Here is a 26,440-nt window from a genome sequence, read left to right as displayed (position 1 = left end):
TTTATTTCATCTGTAAAAAGAGTATTAATACCAATTAACAACAAGACATGTCTGGTATACCTCATAGGGTTAATTTAATGGTCAAAATCCATAAATGATCTTTATTGTCATGGTCAAATTGAAAATCATTGAAAAGTATTAAATATTTTTAAAATGGTGTATTATTCGTCTTTTTTCTCAGCCAGTATTTAGGTTTGTGTGGTATTTGAAAAACTAGAAAGAAAGAGTTGATGTGTGAAGAGTCTCCTTAAAGAGGTAGGCCTTACAGCCATCAGTGATATGGGTTTGTTCTTGGTGGCCTAATCTGCAGTCCTTCAGACACTTCACAGGTGGTTGTCCATTCACCCAACTGCTGGCTTTTGAGTTTAAACCTTAGTGATTTAAAGGTTTATTTTCAAGTTGCAGAACATTTCCTCTATCTCGATACAGTTTTCTGTGTTGCAGATAGTAAATATATATGTAGCTTTTCTAAGACTGCTTGAAGGAGTGACTTTTGATCTTTAAAAAACTGTATGTTTATGCAAAGTAACTCTTAATGGCCTTTGGACAATCTAGTAGCCTAACTGCACACAGGAAGTACAGTAGGGTTGCATGTGCTCTCAGGCTCTCGGAACGGCATTTAGAAAACACAGACCAGGGAGACAGCTGGTAATGAAAGAGCAATGAGATTGTATAGCCCCTGTGCCTGGAAGCAGAGGCACAGCTTGGCTTTGATAAATGGAGAAGGAATGAAGGAAGGATCCTGCAGTCTCTTGGTGTGACATGCTACTGAAATTCAGAATCATGGCCTTGCCTACACAAAGACTAACAATAATCATGTGGCCAAAATACAGAATGAAAATAGGCTAACCTGTAGTTTGGGCCTAGGTGGGCAGCCCTAAGTGAGTCTAAGTCAAAGGGACTCAAAGTTCCAGGAGGAAAATGAATTAATTGCCTTCCCCTTCCTCCCTGGAGAGAGTATCCAGCTTGAACAAGGCTCCTGGAAGGACTTCCATGGAGTGATAAAGGAGGACAGGGGAACTCAGCCACACGAGCCAGCTGGAGGGAACAAATCGTGGGAAGCCAAGAGATACCAGAGGTCATATGTAGACTGTCCTTCCATCTTGGAGGGCCTAAATTGAAAAAATCCTAAATATTAAAGAAAAGGGAAACTTGGTGGTAAAAAGGTATAATCAGATGAATTTTTATCTTGAATTTTTGCTAGGCCTTTCAGCAACGGAAAAGAGCAGATCATATTCCATACAGTTATTTGTCAGAGGGTTGTACTGTTGTTTCCTTCCTCTTCTTTTTTTCAGGTCCATGGAAATAAAAGGCACATGAACAAGTGCATTCTGTCTCTTAGAGACCTTAAGGTGGCTGTTGTTGAGGAAATACAGTGCCTGGTAGAAGAACTGAAGAACATTCAGTTGACTCTTCACATATCCAAGCACATACCCATTCCTAAAATTCCTCAGATACACCCAGAAGAAGTTCCAGAAAAGAGATTTCAGTATGATGAAGAAACTCTCCTGAATTTTAAGCAACAGCAAATGAAAAGTAACGATGAAAAGTCACCCGGAGTGGAACAGACAGGGTCTGGAGGCCCAGTTGGAGGATTCCTCAAGCTCTCTTCTGGAAAGGATGGGGATTTGACAACCCGTGATTCAATATCTAGATCATCAAAGGCATCAACATTCAGCCTAGATATACCAAAGTGTTTGGAATTTGAAAAAGCAGAGCCAACGGATGTGGAGCTGGAAATTATGAAGAGAGACGAGATTAAACACGTGTACATGCAACAGTATTTGGTCAACAGGGTAAGGGGTGAACCTGTTCCTAGTTAAAGCTGAAAGAGAGAAGAGAAGGGAAAAAATTGGGTCAGGTTTTTTGTTTATTTATTTAAAATTTCTCTGCATGAACCTTTCCCAAACCCTGACCAGCTCACCACTCAGTGATGGCTTGGCTTCCTCCCCATCCTTGGCCTTCTGGAAATCATTGTGCTCTTCCCAGAACTACAGAGCTTTTAAACTTTTTTTTTTTGTTTTGGAAAGCTGACAAAGAGTGAAGGGGAAGCCCATGTTTCAGTTACTTGGCATCTAACTGAAGTCATCGTAAGGGGAAGTGGAGGAGCAGCTTTTAGATCATGGATGCAACATAGATAATGGATGGAACATAGTTAAGAATTTTCCAGAGAAACAGGGCACCCTCTGCTTTTCACACCATCCTTTTTCTCTAATATGTGGTTTGTTCCATTAGTAGAAGTGTTTATGGTGATTACTGGGTTTGAAATTGTTCTGGAGCTGGAATGGTGACTATTTTTATTTCTAGGAAATTCAGGACCAGACTAGGGCCTGTTGGGCAGGATGTTCTTTGAATATGAAAGGAGAAGAACCTTTCTTGGATAGATAACTCTCTGCTGTCAGCCATGTAGATTCCCTTTCCTCAGTGTGTCTTTCCAGCTTCACCCTGTGGTGATGACCTCAATAGCTTCCCAGCCTTATTCTTCACCATTTTCTCTTCTTTGTCCAGCCCTGTTTTCTCACTGTTCTTGCCTCTCTCCACTCCACCTTTTCCTCCCACACCATTCTGAGTTTTGCATCTGTGCTTTTTCCTTTGCTGTTTCCTTCTACCAGTAATGACTTCCTTCCACCAGTAATGACTTCCTTCCAGAGTTGAGTCATCATTCAAAGCATGGCTCAGTTCCAAACCCTCTCCAGCATTTTCCACCCACATTACTTATGCTGTCCTTGTTTCTAAACTCCAATTGCACCTGTAATAAGCATCTCATGTTTTAGACTAATTTTCCTTGCTGTTTCATGGGTATTAGTATTGTCTTGAAAATTAAATTACACAATTCTTGAGCAAAGGGCCACATATACTTCTTCTGATTCCTCCACATAGTCTAGGACAATGTCAAACATATAATAGATATTCAGTCAAAGGTTTTGATTGATTTAATTGTAACTAATTTATTAATTTAACAAATATTTATTGGGTGTTCTGTATGCAGGGACACTGATAGATAGGATTAGGGATACAACAATTCTTAAGAAAGACATGTTCTCTATCTTCACAAAGCTTATAGGCTATTGGGATTGGAGAGAATAAAACAAGTGTAATCCTTACAGACTTGGAGACCTATGTGGTCCAGTTTAAGAATAGTATTGCGTTGAAGAAAATATAGACCTGCCTCCAAATAAATGCAGAAATAATTCAAGTTTGTTAAACAAGCTTTAAAGGGGAGCCCAAACATATAGTCTATAGCGATGGTTCCCTAAAAGTTTAATTTTTTCTTCTCTGTTTTTTTTTTTTTTTTTTTTTTTTTTTTTTTTTTTATAGCTCTCTAAATTTCTCTGGTAGTTTCACTGCTCCAAACCCACAGATCTCTTTCTCTCCTCAGCCCCAGTCTGGGTCCTCACTTACTATAGGCTTTTGACAGTTGAGGCCACCTATCACGTACAAACTAATTAAAAACATAGAATGGTTTGTCTCTTCCTATTGTTCCAGTTTCCTCAGGAGAATCAGCCCTTGGGGCTCTCTCTTGACCTCTTCATCTCCTTTGTGATACTGGGGGGAAAGCTGTACCAAAATCAGAACAAAACTGAGGACTTAAAATTAGTAGGACCGTAATGGATTAAAGTCTGGACCAGGACTTGGGATACTTAGGCTCTTATCAGGAAAAGTACCTTTGACCTTAATTTCTTCCATCTTAGAAAGAGATTGAACAGGTTTTTTGTGGCTCCATGATTATTTTATCTATTTAAAAATATTTACCATTCTGTGGTTTTGAAAATTTTCAACATAAGAAGTTGGGAAATGTATTTATTTGTGCTTACTATATAAAAGGGATTGTAGAGATACTATGGAGAATAAAGAGGAGACAGATAGAAACACTACCCACTCAGAGAGCTCATAAGCTACACAGTAAAGCAAGAAGGGCATTCTTGATTGATGGCTTAGTTAATGGTGAAGAAATAGGTGGAAGGACTTCTAGTTACACAATTCCTACCACTTAATAAATTAATTTATGTAAACTTAATGCCATTAATGAATTTATTTTTGTGACTATACACACACACAATTCTCCATCCATAAGGGCATAATAAAAAATGACTTCATACAAATTAGTACTGTTAGATAGTTTAAAAATACATTTATCTAGTCTTCTAACATATCCTCAAATATTTTTTCCATCTCAGATCAAAGAACTGGTTGTCACTTTCGATGCAGAACTCCGTCTCCTTAGACATCAGAAACTGAAACTAGATACTCAGATGAAATTATCTGACCTGCACCATGTCACCTTATTTCAAGAAATACTTCTCCTGAAGAATTTTGAAAAACAGGAGAACGTACTTCAAGAACGTGTTAATTCCTTAGACAAAGAGGAACAGTACATGCAAGTATGAGTGGGCAGAAGAATCCTAGCTGGCTGGTCCCTTAGTTATGGAGAAACTTGATTTCTTTTTCTTCTTAACTCAAATCTCCCACTTGTTCTAGCCCTCATCTCTTTCTTGTCTTCTTTCCCCCTCCTCCTTTTTCCTGTTATTCCTACCTACTCTCCATCTTTAGTATTCATGGTCAAAGAGAAATGATTCAGATTTTTTAGTAAATTTGGTCTGATATTCTGTAAGGTAGGAGAATAAAATTTTCACAAGTTAGCCTTTGATTGTGCCACTCTACACCAGCCTGGTGAGTTGGGTTCCCTAAACAAAAAAGTAAGCTATGATATAAAATTGAGTTTTGATTATATGTTATCCTTATGAAAACAACTGAAAAAGAAGCTGGTGAGTTTCTTAAGTATGACAGCTTCAGTGTAATATATGATTGAATATCATAAGAAATGAGGTTCCTTTATTTGTTATATTTGTATATTAAATTTCAGAAAATAAATTATACTAGCTTTGTTTTAAAAGAAGAAAGATTCTATTAAACAGATAGTATATGCTAAATAGTAACATTCATTTTTAGGTATATTAGCTTCACTAGAAATTATATGTCTCTGTGTTTGAGTTATATATCAATACAAAAAATTCATTGGTTTTTGAGACTACACATGCAAAAATATTAGCTGACATCCACATATTCAATTTAAGGAATTTCAAGGAGCAATTTAATTTAGATTTTGGGGGGATACTTAGCACTAAAAAGCTGATTTTCTAATTCTAAACATGACTGATTTTTACAAAGGAATTATAAAATTTTAACCAATAAATGGAGGGCTCTGCAAACATCAGAAATGTAAACTTCTTTTAAGAAGTTTTAAAAAATATATTTGTGAACTGTAACCTTGTATTGTAAAGTACATTGCTCTCTGAACTTGGTTTATCAGAAATATTTATCATTTGTCCTTGTTTTTATTCATTTAGTGGAAAATAAATGAAACTCTTAAAGAGATGGAAGAGAAAAAGAATGAAATCACCAAACTCCAGGAGCAAGAAAAGGCACTCTATGCTGGTTTTCAAGCAGCTATTGGAGAAAACAATAAATTTGCAAACTTCCTCATGAAGGTCCTAAAGAAGAAAATTAAGCGGGTAAAGAAAAAAGAAGTTGAAGGAGATGCTGGTTTGTATTTCTTTCTTGCATATGATCTCATTTTCTCTCATTAACATGAAATAGAGAGGTAACTAAGGGACCTATTAGATACCTTATTTTTTTCACTATAACATAGACAATGTAGAGACACTGTGGGGGCTAAAGAGGAGAAGACATAAACCTTAGGGTCTTCCAACACCTCGAGTTAATCTGTGTGCATGTTTGTTTGCACATGTGTGCACATGTTTATGTGTATCTGGTATGAGTGAGCATAGTGTAGTTTAAGTTAATAAGCACATCTTTTTATGTGTTTATTTGCCATATGTATATCTCATTTGGTGAAATGTCTCCTTTTGCCCGTGTTTGAATAGGATCATTTGCTTTTTTTACTGTTGAGTTTGGAGAGTTCTTTATATATTCTGTATACTAGTCCTGTGTCAGATATGTGGTTTGCAAATATTTTTTCCTAGTGTGTAGCTTGCCTTTTCATTTACTGTAGCATCATTTGTTGAAAAGGTTGTCTGTCTTCGACTGAATTGCTTTGATCTTTGTCAAGATCATTTGGGCATCTTTGTGTGGATGTATTTCTAGGTTCTGTTACATTGATCTATGTGTCAATCTTTTCACGAATACTACAGTCTTGATTATTGTAGCTACATACTGAGCCCTTAAATCAGGTAGACTAACTCCTCCTACTTTATTCTTCTTTTGTAAAATTGTTGTAGCTATTCTAGTTCCTTAATATTTCCGTATTTTAGAATAATCTTCTTTATATCTACAAAAAATCTTGTTGGAAATTTGATAGTAATTGTGTTAAAACTGTATATATTAACTTGGAGACAACTGGTATCTTTACTACATTGAGTTTTCCATTGGAAAGCACAATATGCCATAGTCCTAGCTACTCGGGAGGCTGAGACAGGAGAATGGCGTGAACCCAGGAGGCGGAGCTGGCAGTGAGCTGAGATCATGCCACTGCACTCCAGTCTGGGTGACAGAGTGAGACCCTGTCTCCAAAAAAAATAAAAAATAAAAAAGGCACAATATATCTCTATTTATTTAGAACCTCTGTTTCTTCGATCAAAATTGTATACTAGTATTCAGTATATAATTCATGTTCATGTTTTGTTAGATTTACACCTATTTCCTTTTTTAGTGATTTTTTTGTTTTTTTTTTGAGACGGAGTCTGGCTCTGTCACCCAGGCTGGAGTGCAGTGGCATGATCTCGGCTCACTGCAAGCTCCGCCCTCGGGTTCACACCTCTCTCCTGACTCAGCCTCCCAAGTAGCTGGGATTACAGGCTCCCACCACCACGCCTGGCTAATTTTTCTATTTTTAGTAGAGACGGGGTTTCACTGTGTTAGCCAGGATGATCTCAATCTCTTGACCTTGTGATCTGCCCGCTTCAGCCTCCCAAAGTGCTGGGATTACAGGCATGAGCCACTGTGCCCGGCCCCTTTTTTAGTGATTTTAAATGATACTGTATTTTTAATCTCAGTGTCCTCATGTTCATTGCTACTAATAGATTTTTACATGTTTAGCTGATATCCCGTAACCTTACTTATTAGTTCTAAGAGGTTTTGATAGATTCCTTGGGAATTTCTATGTAGATGATTAGGTTGGTGCAAAAGTAATTGTGGGTTTTGCTATTAATAATGGGAAAATAATTTCACCTAATAATTTCGTCTGCAAATATAGGCAGTTTTATTTATTTATTTCTGATCAGGATGCCTATTTCATTTTCTTGCCTTATTGCATGGCTAGAACATCCAGTACTATGTGAGTGCTGAAAGCTGACATTCTTGCTTTATTTTCAATATTAAGTATAATATTACCTGTAGGTGTTTTATAGATACTCTATTAAGTTAAGGAAGGTCACCTCTGTTCCTCTTTTTCATGAATTTTTTTCATGAATGAGGATGAAAATTTGTCAGATGCCTGTCTACACTGATTCATGATCATGTAATTTTCTTTTTAGCCTATTAATATGGTAGATTACATTGGCTAATTATGGATTATTAAATCAGAATTGCATTTCTGAAATAAACCTTCCTCGGCATAGTGCAAAATTCTTTTTATATATTGATTAATTCTATTTGCTAATATTTCATTAAGAAATTTTTTGTCTATATTCATGAAGATCATTTTTCTGTAGTTTTCATTTTTTGTACTGTCTTTGTCTGGTTTTAGTATCAGGGTAATAAAAACTAGCTTCTTAATATGAATCAGAAAATTTTCTTTTCCATTTGATTTTCTGGAAGATCTTGCATGGAATTGGTGGTAATTATTCTTTAAACACTTAGTAGAATTCACCAGTGAAAGCTTTTGGATTTGAACATTTCTTTTGGGGGAGTTTTACAAATTCAACTTTCTTAATAGTTATAGGGCTGTTCAAATGATCTATTTCTCTTTTTTTTTTTTTTTTTTTTTTTGAGACGGAGTCTTGCTCTGTCACCAGGCTGGAGTGCAGTGGCGCAATCTGTGCTCACTGCAACCTCCACCTCCTAGGTTCAAGTGATTCTCCTGCCTCAGCCTCCCAAGTAGCTGGGACTACAGGCACGTCCCACCATGCCCAGCTAATTTTTTTGTGTTTTTAGTAGAGACGGGATTTCACCTTGTTGGCCAGGATGGTCTTGATCTCCTGACCTTGTGTTCCACCGGCCTCGGCCTCCCAAAGTGCTGGGATTACAGGCGTGAGCCACTGCGCCCAGCCCAAATGATCTATTTCATATTGGGTGAGTCATGGTGGTTTGTGGTTTTTTGAGGAATTGGTATATTTCATCTAAGATGCCAAATTAATACATGAATATCCTTATCTTTTTAGTGTCTACAGGGTCTGTAGTAATATCACCTGTTGCATTCTTTTTTTCTAAAAATATTCAGCTTTTATTTTAGATACAGGTGGTATATGTGCAGGATTGTTACATTGGTATATTGCACCCAGGTAGTGAGCATAGTACCAAATAGGTAGTTTTTCAGCCAATGCCCCCCTCCTTCCCTCACCACTCTAATAGTCTGCAGTGTCTATTGTTCCCGTGTTTATGTCCATGTGTGCTCAATGTTTTTAGCTCTCACTTATAAATGAAAATATGTAGTATTTGGTTTTCTGTTCCTGTGTGAATTCGCTTAGGATTATGACCTCCAGCTCCATCCATGTTGCTGCAAAGGTCATGATTTCATTCTTTTTTTATGGCTGTGTAGTATTCAGTGGTATATATGTAGATTTTCTTTGTCCAACCCATCATTGATAGGCACCTAGGTTGATTCCATGTCTTTGCTGTTGTGTATAGCACAGTGTTATGGTTTGGCTGTTATGGTTTGGCAATTCAACATCTCATCTTGAATTGTGGTCCCCATAATCCCCACATGTATGGGAGGGATCTGGTTGGAGGTAATTGAATCATGGGAGTGGTTACCCTCATGCTGCTATTCTCATGATGAGTGAGTTCTCATGAGATCTGATGGCTTTATAAGGGGCTTCCCCGCCGCCAACTTCACTCTGCACTTCTCCTTCCTGCTGCCATGTGGAGGAGGACATGTTTGCTTCCCTTTCTACTGTGATTTTAAGTTTCCTGAGGCGTCCCCAGCCATGCTGAGCTGTGAGTCAATTAAACCTCTTTCGTTTTTAAATTACCCAGTCTTGCATATGTTTTTATTAGCAGTGTGAGAATGGACTAATACACATGGCAATGAACATGAGTGCATATGTCTTTTTGGTATAATGATCTATTTTCCTTTTTGTATATACCCAGTAATAGGATTGCTGGGTCAAATGGTGGCTCACTTTTAAGTTCTTTGAGAAATCTCCAAACTGCTTTCCACAGTGGCTGACCTAATTTACATTCCCACTAATGGTGTATAAGTGCTCCCATTTCTCCATAGCCTCACCAGCCTCTTTTTTGACTTTTTAATAATAGTTATTCTGACTGGTGTGAGATGGTATCTCATTGTGGTTTTGATTTGCACTTCTCTGATGATTAGTGATGATGAGTATTTTTTTCATGTTTGTTGCCTGCTTGTAGGTCATCTTTTGAGAAGTGTATGTTCATGTCCTTTGCCCATTGTTTAATAGAGTTATTTGTTTTTTGCTATAGATTCTGGATATTAGTCTTTTGTTGGATGCATAGCTTGTGAATATTTTCTTCCATTCGGTAGATTGTCTATGGCTAGCCAGTTATCCCAACACCATTTATCAAATAGGAACTTCTTTCCCCATTGCATGTTTTTGTCAACCTTGTTGAAGATAAGATGGTTGTAGGTGCACAACCTTATTTCTGAGTTTTCTGTTCTGATCTTTTGGTCTATGTGTCTGTCTGTTTTTGTACCAGTACTGTGCTGTTTTGGTTACTGCGGCTTTATAGCTGAAGTTAGGTAGTGTGATGCCTCCAGCTTTGTGGATTATCTTTAGGATTGCATTGGCTATTTGGGCTCCTTTTTGGTTCCATACGAATTTTAGAATAGTTTTTAGTTTTTTCTAGTTGTGTGAAAAGTGATGTTGGTAATTTGATAGGAGTAGCATTGAATCTGTATATTGCTTTGGAGGATATGCTGTTTTAATGATATTGATTCTTCTAATCTATGAGCATGGGATGTTTTTCCATTTATTTTTGTCATCTCTGATTTCTCTCAGCGGTGTTTTGTAATTCTCCTTGTAGAAATCTTTCACCTCTTTGATTAGCTATATTCCTAGGTATTTCATTTTTATCGTCACTATTGTAAGTGGGATTATATTCTTGATTTGATTTTCAGACTGTACATTATTGATGTATAGAAATGCTACTGATTTTTGTATATTGATTTTGTATTCCAAAACCTTGCTAAAAATATTTACCAGTTGTAGTAGCCTCTTGGCAATCTTTGGGGTCTTCTAAGTATAGAATCATATCACCAGTGAAGATAGTTATTTTGACTTCTTTTCCTATTTAGATGCCTTTTATTTCTGTTTGTTGCCAGATTGCTCTGGCTAAGACTTACAGTACTTTGTTGAATAGAATGGTGAGAGTGGGCATTCTTGCCTTGTTCCACTTCTCAAGAAGAATGGTTCCAGCTTTTGCCCATTCAGTATGATGTTGGCTATATGGATTTGACACAGCGCTGTTATTATTTTGAGGTATGTTTCCTCGATGCCTAGTCTGTCAAGGATTTTTATTATGAAGATATTTTGGATTTTCTTGAAAACTTTTTCTGCGTCTATTACGATGATCACATGGTTTTTGCTTTTAATTCTGTTTATGTGGTGAATCACATTTACTGATTTACGTATGTTGAACCAATCTTGCATCCCAGGAATAAAGCCTGTTTGATCATGGTGAATTAACTTTTTGATGTGCTGCTGGATTTGGTTTGCTAGTATGTTTTAAATATATTTGCGTCTATGCTCATCAGAGATATTAGCCTGAAGTTTTCTTTCTTCATCATATCTCTGCCAAAAAATTTTGATATTAGGCTGATGCTGGTTTCATAGAATGTTTTAGGGAGGAATCCCTCCTGTGATGGTGAGTGTCAACATGATTGGATTGAAGGATGCAAAGTATTGATCCTGGGTGTGTCTGTGAGGGTGCTGCCAAAGGAGATTAACTTTTGAGTCAGTGGGCTGGGAAAGGTAGACCCACCCTTAATCTGGGTGGGCACCTCTAATTAGCTGATAGGGTGGCTAGAATATAAAGCCGGCAGAAAAATATGAAAAAACTAGACTGGCCTAGCCTCCCAGCCTACATCTTTCTCCCATGCTAGACCCTTCCTGCCCTCGAACATTGAACTCCAAGTTCTTCAGTTTTGGGACTTGGACTGGCTTTTCTTGCTCCTCAGCTTGCTGTCTATTTTAGGACCTTGTGATCATGTGACTTAATACTTAATAAACTCCTTAATACTTAATAATATACATCTAGATATATATAACTTCATTATATATACATATATATAACTTCATTTTATATACATATATAACTTCATTTTATATACATATATAACTTCATTTTATATATACATATATAACTTCATTATATATATACATATATAACTTCATTATATATAATATATAACTTTAAGTACTCTAGATATATATGATATATACGATATATATGATATATAAGATATATACGATATGTATGATATAGATATATATGATATATATGATATATGATATATATGATATATATCTCATATATATCATATATATGAGAGATATATGAGATATATATCTCTCATATATATCATATATCATATATATCATATGACATATCATATATATCATATATCATATATATCATAGGATATATGATATATCATATATATCATATATGTCATATATGTCATATATCATATATGTCATATATATCATATGTATCATATGTATCATATATATCATACATATCATGTATATGACATATATCATATATAGATATATATCATATATATCACATATATCATATATGATATATATATCATATATCTCATATATATCATATATATCTCATATATGATATATATCTCATATATATGATATATCTCATATATCTCATATATATCTCATATATATCATATATATCTCATATATATGATATATATCATATATATGATATATGTGATATATATGATATATATATCATATATATGATATATATATCATATATGATATATATATCATATATATGATATCATATATCATATATATGATATCATATATCATATATATGATATCATATATGATATATATATGAGATATATGATATATATATATATGCTCCATGTTCTTGAGCTGTGCACCATGGCCCTGGAGACACTGGGATATCTTGAGATTCAGGGTCAGGGTCAGGTTCCAGCTGCACTGGAGGATCTGATTTGCTTTGCAGTTGCCAGAACAAATATAGATCTATATATATTGAGAGAGAGAGAGAGAGAGAGAGAGACTAATATACCTCCTCAATTTTCTGGAATAGTTTCAGTAGAATTGGTACCAATTCTTCTTTGTATGTCTGGTAGAATTCAGCTGTGAATTCATCTGACGCAGGGCTTTTTTTCATTGTTATCTATTTTTTATGACTGATTCAATTTCAGAATTCAATATTGTTCTATTCACTGTTTTAATCTCTTCCTTATTCAATCTTGGGAGATTATGTATTTCCAGGAATTTATCCATTTCCTCTAGATTTTCTGGTTTGTGTGCATAGAAGTGTTCATAATAGTCTCAGAAGTGTTCATAATTAGTCTCTGATTATCTTTTGTATTTCTGTGGGATGAGTTGTAATGCCATCTTTGTCATTTCTAATTGTACTTATTTGGATCTTCTCATTTTCTTTTCTTTGTTAATCTAGTGATATAGCAATCTTGTTTATTTTTTTGAAAAAAACCTCTTGGTTTCATGAATCTTTTGTATGGATTTTTATATCTCAACTTCATTAAGTTCTTCTCTAATTATAGCTATTTCTTTTCTTCTTGCTTTATGACCAACCATGTGGTCAATCTTAGACTACATTCTGTGTGCAGATGAGAAGAATGTGTATTCTAAGTTGTTGGATTGAGTGTTCTGCAGATGTGTATTAGGTCCAATTGGTCAAGTGTTGAGTTTAAGTCCAGAGTTTTTTTGTTAGTTTTCTGCCTTGATGAGCTGTCTAATGCTGTCAGTGGGATGTTGAGGTCTCCCACTATTATTGTGTGGTTGTCTAAGTCTTTTTGTAGGCCAGGAAGAACTTGTTTTATGAATCTGGGTGCTCCAATGTTGGGTGCATATATATTTCGGATAGTTAAGTCTTCCTGTTGGATTGCACTCTTTATCATTATGTGATGCTCTTCATTATCCTTCTTAATTTTTATTGGTTTAAAGTCTGTTTATCTGATATAAGAACAGCAACTCCTGCTCTTTTTTTGTTTTCCATTTACATGGTAGATCTTTCTCCATCCTTTTACCTTGAGCCAATGGGTATAATTATATCTGAGATGGGCCTCTTGAAGACAGCAGATGGTTGGTTCTTGTCTTTTTATCCAGTTTGGCACTCTAACTTTTAAGTGGGGTGTTTAGCCCATTTACATTCAAGGTTAGTATTGGTACGTGTGATTTTTGATCCTGTCATCATGATGTTAGCTGGTTGTTATGTAGACTTGATTTTGTAGTTGCTTTATAGTGCCTGTCAGCTGTGTGCGAAAGGGTATTGTTTTTTTTTTTTGTTTTTGTTTTTGAGTCCATGTTTAACACTCCCTTAAGGACCTCTTGTAAGACTGGTCTAGTTGAAACTTATTCCCTCAGCATTTGCTTGCCTGAGAAGGATTTTATTTCTCCTTCACTTATGAAACGGTATGGCAGGTTGTGAAATTCTTGGTTCGAATTTATTTTCTTTATAAGGACACTGAAAATAGGCCCCCAGTCTCTTCTTGCTTGTAAGATTTCTGCTCAGAGGTCTGCTGCTAGCCTGATGGGGTTCTCTCTGTATGTGACTTGACCCTTCTCTTTAGCTGCCTTTAAGATTTTTTTCTTTTGCATTGTCCTTGGTGAATCTGATGACTGTGTGCCTTGGGGTGGTCATCTTGTATCGTATCTAGCTGGGGCTCTTTGTATTTCTTGAGTTTGTATTTCAAACTCTCTAATAAGATTAGGGAAATTTTTGTGGACTACATTCTCAAATATATTTTCCAAGTTGCTTATTCTCCTTCTTTCTCAGGAGTACCAATGAGTCATAGATTTGTTCTCTTTGTAGAATCTCATATTTTTCAGAGATTTGGTTCATTTAATTTTTTTCTTTACTTTTGTCTGAGTTGATTCAAAGAAGCATTCCTGGAACTGAGATTCTTTCCTCATCTTAGTCTATTCTGCTGTTAACATTCCAATCATATTATGAAATTCTTGTAGTGAGTTTTTTAGCTCTAGAAGTTTGGTTTTCTTTTTTCTGAAAATGTTTAAAAACTTTAAAAATTTGGTTTTCTTCTTTCTTATTTCATCTTTCGGCTCTTGGATCATTTTACTGAATTTCTTGGATTGGGTTTCAACTATCTCCTGAATCTTGATGAGCTTCCTTGCCATCCAGATTCTGAATTTTATGTTTGTCATTTCAGTCATTTTAGACTGTTAAAAAAAAAAACAACCAGTAGTGGCCAGTAGCTGCATTAATACCCAGCTGCACAGCTCTTTAGTATTTCCTTGTGTTTGCAGGTGTGCTCTGAAGTAGGGGTGAGGGAGTGGGAGAGATGGCCACTCACCAGGTCCACTCCTGGGCCTTGGGGGCGCCCCCTCCAATCACTGGCACTGTGCCTGTGTTTTTGTTGTTGTTGGGTGTTCCAGGCCATGGGGCCCCCTTGCACAAAGACTGTAGCAGGGAGATATGCAACATCCTTTCTGGACTGGCCCTGCAAAGGAACAAAGCCCCATTCTCACCCCAGCCCAGGAACTCATGCATCTCACCCCTCTCAATACTCTCTGAGAGTGAGGGCTCCTCCCCAGCTCAAGTGCTGGCCATAGATCTTGGCTCCATGCTCTTGAGCTGTGCACCACGGCCCTGGAGACACTGGGATATCTTGAGATTCAGGGTCAGGGTCAGGTTCCAGCTGCACTGGGGGATCCGATTTGCTCCGCGGTTGCCAGGAAACTACTCAGGTGCAGCAATGCACTCAGGCTGGGCTGCAAAGGCTGTGTTGTGTACCTGCTCCTGCAGGGCGGTGAGGCATGGGCCCCGGGAGTGACTGGCAGGCAGGAGGGCTTGCAGAGAAGATGTGCCCCAGTCCCACAGGGAAGCCGGCCCTGCTCTCTCCTGGCTTGGAGGTCAGCTGGAGCCCATGCCTCCCAGAGAGGGATGAGGAACTCTGGGGAATGAGTGTCTATGGCCGCTCTCTGTCAGAGCTGCCCAATGCACAAAGGCACTCGGGATCCATGTCATCTGAAGGCCAGTCTCTGCCTGCTCTCTGGGGAGATCCCCCTGCCAGGTCACACATCCATGGGAGTCATGGGGTCCCCTATAGCCAGGATTCCAGAGGTCTGTGGTAAGAGTGAGCCATCCCTCAGTTCCCTTACTCATCTCTTTCCCAGTAGCTGTTTGGGGAGAGCCGTGGTGTTTGGTTACCCCGTTCAGGGTTCCCAGCTTCTTTCCTCTTCAGCCTCACCTTCGCTGTTGCCTCTCAATTCACTCTTGGCATTTTCTCTCTGGAGACATTTTAAAATTATGGTGGTTTACTCCATAATTTAGGCTCTCTCAGTGGGAGTGGCACTTCCTGGCTGTTCTAGTTGGCCATCTTGTCTGTTTGTCCTGTTGCTTTTTTTTTTTTTTTTTTTTTGAGATGGAGTCTCGCTCTGTTGCCCAGGCTGGAGTGCAGTGGCGTGATCTTGGCTCACTGCAACCTCCGCCTCACAGATTCAAGCAATTCTTGTGCCTCAGCCTCCTGAGTAGCCAGGATTACAGACACCCACCACCACACCCAGCTAATTTTTGTATTTTTAGTAGAGATGGGGTTTCACAATGTTGGCCAGGATGGTCTCAAAGTCCTGACCTCAAGCAAACCACCCACCTCGGTCTCTCAAAGTGCTAGGATTACAGGCGTGAGCCACTACAGCCAGCTGTATTCTTCATATTGGTAACTTGTGTCTTTTTTTTTCAGTCTGGCTAGAGGTTTGTCAATTCAATTGATCTTTTCAAGAACAAACCAGCTTGTGTTATCAGGGATTTTCTTTATTGTTTTTCTCCTTTTAATTTCACTGATTTCTGCTCTTATCTTTATGATTACATTTTTTCCTGCTTGCTTTTGGTTTATTTTATACTTCCATGTTTAGGTTTTGTTGTGGGAGCTTAGATTATTGATGATACTTTTCTTCTTTTCTAATTTAGTGCTATAAATTCCCTCTTAACTCTGCTTTGGCTGCATCTCACAAATTTTAAGTTGGATTTTTTATTTTCACTCGGGTCAATGTAGTTTTTAAAATTTTTATTGAGACCTGCTCTGTATCCCATGAATTGTATAGAAATGTGTTGTTTAGTTTAAAGTGTTTTGGAATTTTTCTGTTATCTTTCTGTTATTGATTTCTAGTTTGATTTCATTGTGGTTGGAGAACATATTCTGTATTATTTCAATTCTTTTGTAATTGTTGAGGTTTGTTTTATGGTCTAACATATGATCTATCTTGGTATTTGTTCTCTGGGCACTTGCAAAGAATATATAGATGCTCCTTGATTTACCATGGGGTATGTCCTGATAAACCTATCTTAAATTGAAAATATCACAAGTCAAACATGCATTTAATACACCTAAACTACCAAACATAGTAGCTTAGCTTAGCTTGGCTTCAGAATGCTCAGAACACCTATGTTAGCCTGGAGTTGGGCAAGATCATCTAAAACAAAACCTATTTTATAATCAGCTATTGAATATCTCATATAATTTATTGAACATAGTACTGAAAATGAAACAGAATGGCTGTATGAGTACTTGAAGTCTGGTTTCTACCAAATGCATATTGCTTTCACACCATCATAAAGCTGAAAAATTATAAGTCAAAACGTTTTAAGTCAGAAACTGTCTGTATATTCTGCTGTTTTGGGTGGAGTGTTTTAATTACTGTCATTTAAATCCTGTTGGTTGTTGATGCTATTGAGGTCTCTTACATTCTTGCTGCTTTTCTATGTAGTTGTTCTATCAAATGTTGAGAGAGGGGTGTTAAGGTATCTAAATACAATTGTGGATTGTTTCATTTCTTTTATTTCTATCAGTTTTTGCTTCAAATATTTTACAGCTCTGTTGTTTTATGCATACAAATTTAGGAGTGTCATGTCGTCTTGGTAAATTGACATTTTTGTCATTAAGTAAGGTTTCTTTCTGTTTCTGGTAATTTTCTTTGCTCTAAAGTCTATTTGTCTGACATTAATATAGCTGCTCCTGCTTTGCTTTGATTAAAATTTGTATAATATTTCTTTTTCCATCTATTTACTTTGAATTTGCTTGTCATTAGATTTGGAGTAAATTTCTGGTAGTCAACATATGATTGGAGAATGTTTTTCATTCACCCTGGCAATCTCTGTCTTTTCTTTGGTGTATTTAAACCATTTACATTTAATACAATTGTTGATATTTTAGAGCTTGTCTATTATTTAATTTTTATTTTCTGTTTATGTTCTCTGTTTTCTTTTATAAAATTTTTCCTGCTTTCCTGTGGGTTACTTGAATATTTTGGGGGATTCTGTTTTAATTTTTTGTAGTGTTTTTGAATGCATCTCTTCGTATAACTGTTTAAGTTGTTGCTCTTTATATTTCATTATATATACATAATTTATCCCAGTCTACCAATGTCATCATTTATCCCAGTCTAGCAATGTCATCATTTTGCCATCATTTTACATCATTTTACCAGTTTAAGTGAAGTATAAAAACCTTACTTACCATTACATCCCTTTACCCTCCCCCATTTATAATATACTTGTATAAATATTTCCTCTCCATACATCTAGAACCACATTAAGTAATGTTATATTTTTGCTTCAGTCATCAAACATAATTTAAACACTTGAAGAGAGGAGAAAAGCCTGTTGTATTTACCCATATTTTTGCTTATCATGTTCTTCTTTTCTGATGTTCCAAGTTTTCCTTCTTTTATTGTTTGCTTTCTGTTTAGAGAATTTTCTTTATCCATTATTTTAGGATAGGCATGCTGGTGACAAATGTTCTTATTTTTTTAAAAAATCAGATAATGTCTTAATTTTTCCCTTTTTGAAAGACATTTTCACTTGGTATAGAATCCTAGGTTGACACTACTTTTCTTTCAGCACTTGAAAAATCATTGTGTCATTTCCTTTTGGCTTCCATGGTTTCTAATGAGAAATCCATTGCTATACAAGTTGTGTATCCCCTATAGTTAATGTGTCACTTTTCTGTTGATGCTTTCAAGACTTTTTCTTTGTCTTTAGTTTTCAGAAGTTTGATTGTGATGAGTTTTGGCGTAAATTTATTTGGGTGTCTCCTGTTTGGAATTCAAATTCCTTAGCCTGTCTTTTGGCAAATTAGGGAAGTTTTCATCCTCATTTTCTTTCTTCACTCCTTCTGGTACTCTGATGGCATAAATATTAGATCTTTCATTATAATCCAAAAGGTCCCTGAGGCTCTGGGGTTTTATTTTGTTTTGTTTTTGCTCTTTTCTTTCTGTTTTTCAAATTGGATGATGTCTGTTGTTCAGTCTTTACATTTATTGATTCTCTTCTATCTCCTTTCTATTCTGCTGTTGAGTTCATTCATTGAGTTTTTATCTTGGTGTATTAGTCTGTTCTCACACTGCTGATAAAGACATAACCAAGACTGGGAAGAAAAAGAGGTTTAATTGGACTTACACTTCCACATGGCTGGGGATGCCTCAGAATCATGGTGGGAGGCAAAAGGCACTTCTTACATGGTTGTGGCAAGAGAAAATGAGAAAGATGCAAAAGTGGAAACCCCTGATAAAACCATTAGATCTTGTGAGACATATTCACTGCCATGAGAACAGTATGGGGGAAACCGCCCCCATGATTCAAATTATTTCCCACCGGGACCCTCCCACAACATGTGGGAATTACGGGAGTACAATTCAAGATGAGATTTCAGTGGGGACACAGAGCCAAACCATATCATTCCGCCCCTTGCCCCTCCAAATCTCATGTCCTTACATTTCAAAATCAGTCGTGCCTTCCCAACAGTCCCTCAAAGTCTTAACTCATTTCAGCATTAACCCAAAAGTCCACAGTCCTAAGTCTCATCTGAGGCAAGGCAAGTCTCTTCTGTCTATGAGCCTGTAAAATCAAAAGCAAGCTAGTTACTTCCTACATAATATGGGGCTACAGGTATTGGGTAAGTAAAGCCATTGCAAATGGGATAAATTGACCAAAACAAAGAGATTACAGGGCCCATGCAAGTCTGAAATCCAGCAGGGCAGTCACATTTTAAAGCTCCAAAATGATCTCCTTTGACTCCAGGTCTCACATCCAAGAGGTGGGTTCCCATGGTCTTGGGCAGCTCTACCCCTGTAGCTTTGCAGGATACAGCCTCCCTCCCAGCTGCTTTCACGGGCTGGCATTGAGCGTCTGCGGCTTTTCCAGGTGCACGGTGCAAGCTGTTGGTGGATCTACCATTCTGGGATCTGGAGGACAGTGGTCCTCTTCTCACAGTTCCACTAGGCAGTTCCCCAGTAGGGACTCTGTGTGGGGGCTCTGACCCCACATTTCCCATCCACACTGCCCCAGAGGTTCTCCATGAGTGCCCCACCCCTGCAGCAAACTTCTGCCTGGGTATCCAGGCATTTCCATACATCCTCTGAAATCTAGGCGGAGGTTCCCAAACCTGAATTCTTGACTTCTGTGCACTCACAGGTTCAACACTATGTGGAAACTGCCAAGGCATGAGGCTTGCACCCTCTGAAGCCATGGCCCCATCTCTATGTTTTTCCCTTTCAGCCATGGCTGGAGTGACTGGGATTCAGGGCACCAAGTCCCTAGGCTGCACACAGCACGGGGACCCTGGGCCCTCCCCAAGAAACCATTTTCTTCTAGGCCTCCGGGCCTGTGATGGGAGGGGCTGTGTGAAGGCCTCCGACATGCCCTGGAGATATATTCCCCATTGTCTTGGGGATTAACATTCCCTACAACAATGGGGAATTAACATTCCTCAATTTACTTATGCAAATTTCTGCAGCCAGCTTGAATTTCTCCTCAGAAAATGCATTTTTCTTTTCTATCACATTGTCATGCTGCAAATTTTCCAAACTTTTATGCTCTGTTTCCCTTTTAAAACTGAATTCCTTTAGGCTGGGCGGGGTGGCTCATGCCTGTAATCCCAGCACTTTGGGAGGCTGAGGTGGGCGGATCATGAGGTCAGGTGATGGAGACCATCCTGGCTAACACGGTGAAACCCCATCTCTCCTAAAAATACAAAAAAAAAAAAAAAAAAAAAATTAGCCAAGCATGGTGGTGGGCACCTGTAGTCCCAGCTACTCGGGAGGCTGAGGCAGGAGAATGGTGTGAACCTGGGAGGCAGAGCTTGCAGTGAGTGGCGATGGTGCCACTGCACTGCAGCCTGGGCGACAGCATGACTTGGTCTCAAAAAAAAAAACACACACACACACACACACACACACAGACACACACAAAACTGAATGCCTTTAACAGTATCCAAGTCACTTCTTGAATGTTTTGTTGCTTAGAAATTTCTCCCACCAGACACCTTAAATCATCTCTCTCAAGTTCAAAGTTCCACAAATCTCTAGGGCAGGGGCAAAATGCCCCCAGTCTCTTTGCTAAAACTAACAAAAGTCTCCTTTGCTCCAGTTCCCAACAAGCTTCTCATCTCCATCTGAGACCACCTCAGCCTGGACCTTATTGTCCATATCACTATCAGACTTTTGGTCAAAGTCATTCAACAAATCTTTAGGAAGTCCCAAACTCTCTTACATTTTCCTGTCTTCTTCTGAGCCCTCCAAACTGTTCCAACCTCTGCCTGTTACCCAGTTCCAAAGTCGCTTCCATATTTTTGGATATCTGTTCAACAGCGCCCCACTCTACTGGTTCCAATTTACTGTATTAGTCCATTTTCACACTGCTGATAAAGACATAACCAAGACTGGGAAGAAAAAGAGGTTTAATTGGACTTACACTTCCACATGGCTGGGGATGCCTCAGAAACATGGCAGGAGGTGAAAGGCACTTCTTACATGGTGGCGGCAAGAGAAAATGAGAAAGATGCAAAAGCAGAAACCCCTGATAAAACCATTAGAGCTCATGAGACTTATTCACTACCATGAGAACAGTATGGGGGAAACTGCCCCCATGATTCAAATTATTTCCCACCAGGTCCCTCCCACAACATGTGGGCATTATTGGAGTACAATTCAAGATGAGATTTCAGTAGGGACACAGAGCCAAACCATATCACTTGGTTATTGTATTTTTCAGTTCTTAAATTTTCACTTAGTTCTTTATAATTTCTATTTATTTGCTGAGGCTTTGCATTTTTTCATTTCCTTCAAGTATGTTCAAATTTTGCTAATGGAAGCATTTTTATCATGGCTGTTTTAAATACTTTATCAGATAATTCTAATATCTCTGTCATCTTAGTGTTGACAGCTATTGGTTTTCTTTTTTCACTCAGTTGGAGATTGCATTAGTCCATTCTTGCATTGCTATAAAGAAATACCTGATATTGGGTAAGTTATAAGAAAAGACGTTTAATTGGCTCATGGTTCCACAGGCTATAAAGGAGGCATGGCAGCACCTGCTTCTGGGGAGGCCTTAGGGAGCTTTAACTCACAGCAGAAGCCAAAACAGGAGCAGGCATCTTATAATGCAGGTGCAGGACCAAGAGAATGAGAGAGAAGGCACTACCCACCACACTTTTAAAACAACCAGCTCTCATGATGACTCCCTCACTCACTATCATGAGAACAGCACGGAGGGGATGGTGCTAAACTATTCGAGGGATTCCTCCCTGATGATCCAATCACCTCCCAACAGGCCCCTCCTCCAACACTGGGGATTACAGTTCAACATGAGATTTGGTGGGAACACAGATCCAAACCATATCAGATATCATCCTGGTTTGTGGTATGAGTGACTTTTAATTGAATCCTAAAAACTTTCATGTTATATTATGAGACTTTGTATCTTATTTAAATTTTCTGTTTTACTCGAATTTCTCAAACACTAATCTGACAAGGAAAGGGATGGGAGTCTCCTTACTGTTGGTGGAGGTAGAAGTCTATATTCCCCATTCAGACTTCATTGTCACCCAAGGGATAGGGGGCCTCTTTGATACTGCTATGTATGGGTGTGGGTTCCAGCTCCACATGTAGTTTCTGTGATCAACATCGTGGGGATGGCGAGTACTTATGGATAATGATGAAAGTCCTGATTCTCTATTAATGTTCTTCTGATACCACCCCTGAGGGGAGAGGGGAGAGTACCTTATTACTGACCTTGGGAGTGGAAGTCCAGGCTATCACATGGCCTCCACAGGCATCTTGGTGGTGAGGGTGGGGGCGAGGCTGGTTACCAGCCAGCATGAATAAATGTACTGGCTCCCTGCTTGCCCTTCTCTAACACCATCCAGTGGGAGTGTTGGGACACCTCATTACAGCCCTGTGAGGGTGGATGTCTAGCCTCTCCACGTAACCTTTGCTGATTTAGTTGGGGATTGTACCAGAGTTTTTCTGTGGTGTTTGGTTGGAATAGAAGAGTTACTGTCTAAAAGTTTTCTCTCCTGCTGGGCTGCCCCTTCCCTGGTCCTTTGGCTAGAGAGAGCAAGCTTTTGTTGAGGCTTTCTGTGTCTATAGATCTGTTGGTGTTTCTAGGCTGCCAACTTATTCTTCTCCAAGTCTGAGGTAGATGAGGCTAAAAGAATATCCAAGGAACTCGCCACAGTGTTGTTCCTCAGGTTCTAAGGTGCATAGTTGCTCTACTTTCTTCTCTCCATTTTTTCAGAGTCTTCTTATGTTTGTTTTGCATATAATGTTTAGTTGTATTTATAAATTGTAAATTGGTGATCTGTAGTTCATAGATGACCTCAGGGTGTTTTGAAAGAAAGTGGGGCAGGTTGGAGTGGAAAGGTCTACAACCCCTTATCCAAAACCCTTAGGGACAGATGTATTTTTGTGTTCAGAAATATTTCTGAAGATATTATATATGATATTATAAATAAATCATTCCTGACATTTATTAAAAACAATAAGGCAGACTTTATTCAGTGGGGCTACTATAATGGGGTTTTGTAGCAGGGAAGATAGATGGGGCTGAACTCTGAATACAACAAGGACAAGTGGAGATTTATAGCCAAGGAACAGAGTGGGCGTCAGTGGACAGAAAATTACTAAGAAGTAGGGTAATTCTTCTCTAGACTGTTTTAACAGGACTTTTGCTGAGGGCAAGCCAGGTAATAAGATAATACAGGTGGAGCGATGAGGAATTTGATCAGATATCAAGTTCTCTCCATTGGGAGAAGTGGGAAATTTTTTCTAAATTAACTTGCAGGATTCTTGCTAGAATTGGACTAAATAGGTTAAGGACACAGCTCAAGGTCAGGAACTAGTCAGAAAAAGGACTCAGAGAAGCCTGACTCAAGTGGGGTCAAAGGAGAGAGTCTTTGTCAACATGATACCACTAGCAAGTTCTGGTACAGAATCCCAAAATCAAACATCTTAGTACTTCTGCAGCAAAACATGAATATTCATACCAAGTTAAATAAAGACTATAAATGTCATTACTTTATTTCAGATAACTTATGAAAATCTTTTCAGGGCCAGGCACAGTGGCTCAAGCCTGTAATCCCAGCAATTTGTGGGGCCCAGTTGTGCAGATCCCTTGAGCCCAGGAGTTCAAGATCGGCCTGGGCAACATAGCGAAACCCTGTCTCTACAAAACAAACAAACAAACAAAAACCAAAAATTAGCTGGGCATAATGGTGTGTGCCTGTAATTCCAGCTACTCAGAAGGCTGAGGTGGGAGGATTGCTTGAGCCCAGGAGGTGAAGGTTGCAGTGAGCCAAGATTGCATCACTGCACTACAGCCTGGGCAACAAAGCCAGATCCTGTCTCAAAAGAAAAAAAAAAAGAAAAAAAAATTTTTTGTCTGATTTTAGAGCATCTTATGAGTTAGGAATTGTGGGTCTGTTTCACTGTGTTTTAGGTGGACTACAACATCTGCAGCTTGGGAACTTGGTCTCAGCCTCTGACTTGCATTGATAGTAACTGCACAACCCTCTGCAGGCATTTGGGTTTGTGTTCTTTGTGTCCTTAACCTTTTTAAACTCTTATATTGAGTTATTTTGCTAGTGACTGACTCACTGAAAAATAGTTTACTTTAAAAATCTAGTATTTAGTTTAATATAGAAGCTTCTTTGTTAACAATGCCCTCCTCTTTCCATAGATGAAGATGAGGAGAGTGAGGAATCAAGTGAAGAAGAATCTAGCTTGGAGAGTGATGAAGATGAGTCTGAATCAGAAGATGAGGTTTTTGATGATTCTATTTGCCCAACAAGTAAGTTAGATAAAACCACGTGTTCTCTGTGAAGTGTGAATATTGATTGGCAATACTGGGAAGACCCTTTTTGGTTTCTCTGTTCTCTGATAATTCAAAAAAAGGATAGTTCAAAATGTATGTTATAGAGTCTAATGAATACCTTTTTTTAAGTATAAGGATATTTATTTATTTTTTTGAGGCAGAGTTTAGCTCTGTCACCCAGGGTGGAGTACAGTGGTGCGATCTCGGCTCACTGCAACCTCCACCTCCCGGGTTCAAGCTATTCTTCTGCATCAACCTCCTGAGTAGTTGGGACTACAGGCGCATGCCATCACGCCCACCTAATTTTTTGTATTTTTTTTAGTAGAGACGGGGTTTCAGGGTTTCACCGTGTTAGCCAGGATAGTCTCGATCTCCTGACCTTGTGATCCACCTGCCTCAGCCTCCCAAAGTGCTGGGATTACAGGCGTGAGCCATCGCGCCTAGCTAGGATATTTATTTCTTTATTCAATAATATTCAACTTCTACTATGTGTCAGGCACTTATCTGATGCTAAGGATACATCAAAGTATAAAACAAACTCCTCCATCCTCATGGACCTTATAGTCTAGTGGGGAAAGACAATAAATATAAGAAGTCAATTAAACAGAATCTTAGAAGGTGGTACATACTATGGGAAGAGAAATGAAGGGAGTGCAGGAGTGGGGATGGAGAGGAACATTGCTATTTCCAATAGTATGGTCAGGGAAAACGTTAATGAATACTTTTGGGGGCTCTCTGGGTGATTTATTATCTGTTCTCTTAGGCAGCCATTTATGAGTGACAAATAATATGCAGACAATTGACAGTTGATTCAGAGTTATAAGTTATGTAGCAAGTTTAATTTTATAGAGAAATGCCAGACTGTAATTTACATATATATTTTACAGGAATCTCCCTTTTTGACAAACCTATTCAAATTTTTGTGTTGCAAATCTGTTTTGTAAGGGCATTTTGACTAGTTTCCTGGAAATGCTTGACAATTTACATTCACTGTTTTCACTGGTGAAACCAGTCTGGAGCAGCCCGACCAATTTCTTACAGTCTTAATAGATGAACGGTTCAGTAGAGGAAAAACAAGTTTTGGGATCTGTAATTAGTTTTTCTAGACATTTCAAATAAAGTTTTAATTAAATTTTAAAAGTTTAATTTCAGATGAAGTTTTTATCTTGTTTTACTTTTGAATACAATGGTCTTTAAAAATCATAATATTTATGAGTGAAATAGAGCACACAAACCTAATGCCAACTCATTATTTTTTAGCAGGATAATTAAATGGCTTGAAGAATGACTCACAGTTAGTATGGTGATAGCACTAGGGCTAGATCTAAGCTTCCTGAATTCTATTTTAGTATTCCATTTCTACATTCTCTATTACTTGGTGGATAAAGGTGGCTCTTAGTGTGATATTGTGGAAATAATAGAGAGATAATGCACTTGAATCCCATTCTGTTATGTACCAGTTATGTCACCTCTCTGAGACTTAAGGTATTCACCTATATATGGGAACAATAGTTTCTGCCTTGCAGGGTCTATGAGCCTTGAGTGAGATAACATACATAAAGGGCTTAGCACAAAGCCTGCTTCAGAGTACTGCTCACAACATCAATACTATTATTATTTTATGGCTATTAGTAATACTAATAATTTCAACCTGGAACAATTAAGCCATAAGTGTCTTAAAAGCTGGCTAGAGTGGATCCATAAATAGACATTACTGATTCTGAATCTTCAAAGTTCACAATTTTAGTACTACCACATTCCATAACAAATGAGGCTGGTTTTTATTTTAATTCTCTTGGTAGATTGTGATGTGGCTCTTTTTGAGCTGGCCCTTCAACTTCGAGAGAAAAGGCTGGACATTGAGGAGGCTTTAGTTGAAGAAAAGAAAATTGTTGATAACCTCAAAAAGGAATATGATACATTGTCAAAAAAAGTATGGTGA

The 26,440-nt window shown here is 38.0% G+C and overlaps 1 protein-coding gene across 15 annotated transcripts in view; it reads left to right on the top strand.

The window, feature by feature from the left end:
* The window catches only part of CFAP44 (cilia and flagella associated protein 44), a 158,535-nt gene that overhangs the window by 112,833 nt on the left and 19,262 nt on the right, over positions 1-26,440 (top strand). For 13 of the 15 annotated variants that reach the window (XR_010155708.1, XM_009446166.5, XM_054680895.2 and 10 more), the window contains 5 exons: positions 1,296-1,796; positions 4,179-4,382; positions 5,349-5,544; positions 24,364-24,474; positions 26,301-26,431. Coding sequence is in view for 12 of the 15 variants with exons in the window: in XM_009446166.5 (XP_009444441.3) it covers positions 1,296-1,796; positions 4,179-4,382; positions 5,349-5,544; positions 24,364-24,474; positions 26,301-26,431 (1,143 nt within the window). In the remaining 3 variants the exon portion in view is untranslated. The remainder of the gene's footprint in view (positions 1-1,295; positions 1,797-4,178; positions 4,383-5,348; positions 5,545-24,363; positions 24,475-26,300; positions 26,432-26,440) is intronic. The other 2 variants (XR_010155709.1, XR_010155710.1) reach the window with 1 other exon arrangement.

This window comes from Pan troglodytes, chromosome 2 (genome assembly GCF_028858775.2).
Source record: "Pan troglodytes isolate AG18354 chromosome 2, NHGRI_mPanTro3-v2.0_pri, whole genome shotgun sequence".
Classification (NCBI taxonomy): Eukaryota; Metazoa; Chordata; class Mammalia; order Primates; family Hominidae; genus Pan; species Pan troglodytes.
This window is presented reverse-complemented; position numbering and strand designations above follow the sequence as displayed.